The 4,146-nt window shown below is 60.8% G+C and overlaps 1 protein-coding gene across 2 annotated transcripts in view; it reads left to right on the forward strand.

Moving 5' to 3' along the window:
• Eps8l2 (EPS8 like 2) overlaps nt 1-4,146 on the forward strand; it is a 19,888-nt gene that overhangs the window by 12,310 nt on the left and 3,432 nt on the right. For both annotated transcript variants that reach the window (XM_023722749.1, XM_023722750.1), the window contains exons 5-15: nt 1,221-1,382; nt 1,844-1,993; nt 2,068-2,147; nt 2,261-2,403; nt 2,472-2,542; nt 2,648-2,774; nt 2,875-2,963; nt 3,058-3,132; nt 3,361-3,509; nt 3,591-3,723; nt 3,890-3,999. In XM_023722749.1, the coding sequence (XP_023578517.1) occupies nt 1,221-1,382; nt 1,844-1,993; nt 2,068-2,147; nt 2,261-2,403; nt 2,472-2,542; nt 2,648-2,774; nt 2,875-2,963; nt 3,058-3,132; nt 3,361-3,509; nt 3,591-3,723; nt 3,890-3,999 (1,289 nt within the window). The remainder of the gene's footprint in view (nt 1-1,220; nt 1,383-1,843; nt 1,994-2,067; nt 2,148-2,260; nt 2,404-2,471; nt 2,543-2,647; nt 2,775-2,874; nt 2,964-3,057; nt 3,133-3,360; nt 3,510-3,590; nt 3,724-3,889; nt 4,000-4,146) is intronic.

Genomic DNA, 4,146 nt, shown 5'->3' on the forward strand with positions numbered 1-4,146 from the left:
TGTCTGTCTGTCTGTCTGTCTGTCTGTCTGTCTGTCTCCATCTGGATTTTCTTCTTTGTGGAGGAAAGGACCCTATGAAGAAACACTTGAGATGACCAGAAATCGTCCTGTATTTTCTTCTAGAGCTTTTATGGCTTCGTGTTTCTCAGTCAGTGTTTGTCCAGCTGTCACAGCACTGTTTACTCAGTCCTAATGCTCACAAGGAAGAGGGCTTCACTCCAAGAAGATAGAGGGGAGCCTGGCAAGGAGGGGGCTCAGAGAGATGAGGCATAGGACCAGGCCAGTGCCAGGGCCCTCAGCGCTCTGATTCTAAGAACATCCCAGAGGGCCTATCCTGGGCCAGAGGAAATGGCTCACTCCCTGCAGTCAGGACCTGCCCCAGATGTAGGAGGACACACAGCCCGGTGTGGGGTCAGAAATGAAAGCAAAGGCAGCCATGCCAGGTGACCTCTGTGAAAGAGGAAAGCAACTGGGGCAACAAAGACAAAACTGGAGTCAGAGGCCTTCAGTTCTTAGAACCCAGTGGCAGGGAAGGGAGAGAAGCAGGCTCAGGGTTTAGGGCTGTGAAGCAGTCTGAAGTTTTTTTAAAGTTCTTGTTTTTTTGAGACACAGTCTCACTATACAGTCCAGACTGGCCTTGAACTCACTATGTAGCCCAGGCTGGTCTTGAACTCACAGCAGCCCTCCTGCCTCAGTCTCCTGAGTGCTGGGATTACAAACTGGTTAGTGAGTTCAACACTAGCCTGGATTGTTCTCTATATAACCAGCTTGAATTTTTTTTTTTTTTTTTTTTAATGTATTTGGTACCGGGCCTCTCTATGCAGCTCGGACTTGTAGTGATCCTCCTGTTTTCAGCCTCCCCAGCACTGGGGATTACAGGCCTGCACCACCATGCCCAGACTCAGTCACCAGCTTAGTGCACCCCAGGGACAGGGCCAGCATTTGGAACCAGGGATCAAACTCTGGTCCCTGCACTTGCCAAAGCAGCCACTTAGTCCACTGAGCTCTCTTGCCGGCCCTAATGAATGCTTTATCAATGCACAACCATGATCTCCACAGAATCCACCAGGGCAGAATAGAAACCCCCCCACCTAGGAACCCCTCCGGATCCCCCAGGATGGCTGTGGCTCCTAGGGCGCTTCACGGCTGGCTGGGGCTGTTCCCCTTTGGTCCCAGTCAGCATGGGGGCTGTGCCCAGCAGTGATACCTGCCTCCCTCAGCACCTGGCCACATTCATCATGGACAAGAGTGAGGCCATCACATCTGTGGATGATGCCATCCGGAAGCTGGTGCAGCTGAGCTCCAAGGAGAAGGTGTGGGCCCAGGAGATGCTGCTGCAGGTCAGCGATCAGTCAGTGCGGCTGCTGGACATTGAGACACAGGTAAGGGTGTCCAGAGGCCAGACTGCCTTTCTCTGGTCCCTGATGTATGCCAGGACCTCTGTGTGAGCCAGGCATTCCCTGCCATTCCAGCTGGCCGAAGATGACAGGGCCCAGGAGAGGTGGGAGGACAGGATGGAGCAGAGAGTACCTCGCAGCTGTAGCAAGCACCTGCCTGTGTCCTGGGTGTATCTGCAGCTGTGACTAGGCCTGATCGGGACCTTGTCTGTGTCCTAGGCCACATCTGGGCCATACCTGTCCCTTTCCTGTGCCTGTGGGTGATGTGTGTCTGTGTCCAAGGACACTAGCCCATGTGCTGGGCCCACAAGGAGTCCCCCAGGCTGTGTTTTACTGGTTCCTTTCTCAGGAACTGTGTGCGTCCATATGTGCGTCCACTGTGTGCCGGGGCCACCACAGTCCAGCTCCAAGTCCAGGGCTGTGCTGACCCCAACCCCTGCCCCCAGGAGGAGCTGGAGAACTTCCCGCTGCCCACGGTGCAGCACAGCCAGACAGTGCTCAACCAGCTGCGCTACCCCTCCGTGCTGCTCCTGGTGTGTCAGGACTCTGAGCAGAACAAGCCCGACATCCACTTCTTCCACTGCGACGAGGTGGAGGTGAGGCAGCAGGTGCCCAGGTGGCTGCCTGTTGCTCGCAGGGCTGGCCTGACCTGACACCTCTGTGTGCCCAGGCCGAGCTGGTCCAGGAGGACATCGAGAGCGCATTGGCCGACTGCCGGCTGGGGAAGAAGATGAGGCCACAGACTCTGAAGTAGGGCCAAGGGAAGCCAGGGGCCTCCCTGAGTGGAGTGCAGGGGCAAGGGCAGTGGGAGACACCCCAGTGGGGGTGGCAGCCAGGCTGAGACGGGGTCCTTACCTCTCCAGGGGACACCAGGAGAAGATCCGTCAGCGGCAGTCGATCCTGCCTCCTCCCCAGGGTCCGGCCCCCATTCCTTTTCAGCGCCAGACTGGGGACTCCCCTCACGCTAAGAACCGAGTGGGCCCCCCAGCCCCGTTCCAGGACCCAGGTAGGCCTAGGAGCCAGACAGGGGGTGGGATCTGGGGACCCTGTTGCAGCTTCTCTGTTCCTGACCAGGCTACCGTCACCGGGAATCGCAGGAAGAGGAGCCGCGGGCAGTGCTGGCCCATAGGATAGAAAAGGAGACGGTGGGTGTCCGCGGGGGGAGGGGCGGGGGGAGGGGCGGGGGCTCCCGGGACCCTCCCTGCCCTACCACGCCCAGCGTGGCCGACCTGCCCCACCTCTGACCCTAGCAAATCCTCAACTGCGCCCTGGACGACATTGAGTGGTTCGTGGCCCGGCTGCAGAAGGCAGCCGAGGCTTTCAAGCAGCTGAACCAGAGGAAGAAAGGGAAGAAGAAGGGCAAAAAGGGGCCGGCAGGTGCGGGGCTGGGGGGCGGCGGGAGGGGCAGCAGGCGCCTGGGCGCAGATGCTGGGGGAGCGCCTTGGGGAGGCCCGCGCTCACGCCTCCCGACCCCCAGAGGGCGTCCTCACCCTGCGGGCGCGGCCCCCAGCCGAAGCTGAGTTTGTGGACTGCTTCCAGAAAACCAAGCTGGCCATTAACCTACTCGTGAGTGCGACCTCTCCCTGCGCTGGCAGTGAGGGTGTGGGGTACCTGGGTCCCCACCTGTCCCCTGCTCACTCGCCCCATCCCGCTTCGACAGGCGAAGTTGCAGAAACACATCCAGAACCCCAGCGCCGCAGAACTGGTGCACTTCCTCTTCGGACCGCTGGACCTGGTGCCAGGGCGGGCCGGGCTGGTGGGGCCAGGGTGGGCGAGGCCGGAGACGGCGGCCGGGCGGGCGCGGCCAGGGTGTCAGAGCCCGAGCGGGTTCGGAAGCGAGCGAGTATCTCAGTGACCGCCTCGTCTCCTGGCCCTGCCGTGGAGCTGCGGGTTGGGAATGGGACATGGGGATGGCCGAGCGGTGGGCGTGCGCGAGTGCAGTCTGACCCGCGCCGTGTCCCAGATCGTCAACACCTGCGGAGGCCCGGACCTCGCCCGCTCCGTGTCCAGCCCCCTGCTCTCCCGTGACGCCGTGGGCTTCCTGCGCGGCCACCTGATCCCCAAGGAGATGTCACTGTGGGAGTCGCTGGGGGAGACTTGGACGCGGCCCCGGTACGGTCGCGGTGGGACAGGGTGGGTGTACCCCGTAGGCCAGCTCCGGGGATCGAGGCTGACCCAGGACTGTCCGCCCAGCTCCGAGTGGCCGCGGGAGCCGCAGGTGCCTCCCTACGTGCCCAAGTTCCACAGCGGCTGGGAGCCACCCCTGGACGCGCTACAGGAGGCACCCTGGGAGGTCGAGGGGCCCGTGTCAGTGCCCGAGGAACAGGTCAGAGTCCGCCGGACCCGCACTTCCCACCCTGGCCTGGGCATCTAGCTTCCTGTCCTAGGTGTGGACATCTGCCAAGCCCCTAGCCCGAGAGCCCACCACCTCTCACGACATTTTTTGCCTGGTCCCTACTCTACATTAACCCAAGCCACCACTTGCCCCACAGCCAACCCTTGGGCGCCGACTGTCTGCACGAAGCTCCCCCAAACACATCTCGAGTGAGCCCACAGCCCCGGGGGACGTGCTGCTGCCCCCTGGCTCCCCCCACTCTCAAAGGTAAGATCACTTAGGGTCCAGGGCCATACACTACCATCGGGTGGAGGCAAATGCCTCATTCCAGTGACTGAAAACACGGCTTTTCGAGATTAGAACTCGGTTTTCATTTCAGTTTTATAACAGTTAAAGGTTAAAACTTTTTTTGGG

This window comes from Octodon degus, unplaced genomic scaffold (genome assembly GCF_000260255.1).
Source record: "Octodon degus isolate 3935 unplaced genomic scaffold, OctDeg1.0 scaffold00093, whole genome shotgun sequence".
NCBI classification, from domain to species: Eukaryota; Metazoa; Chordata; class Mammalia; order Rodentia; family Octodontidae; genus Octodon; species Octodon degus.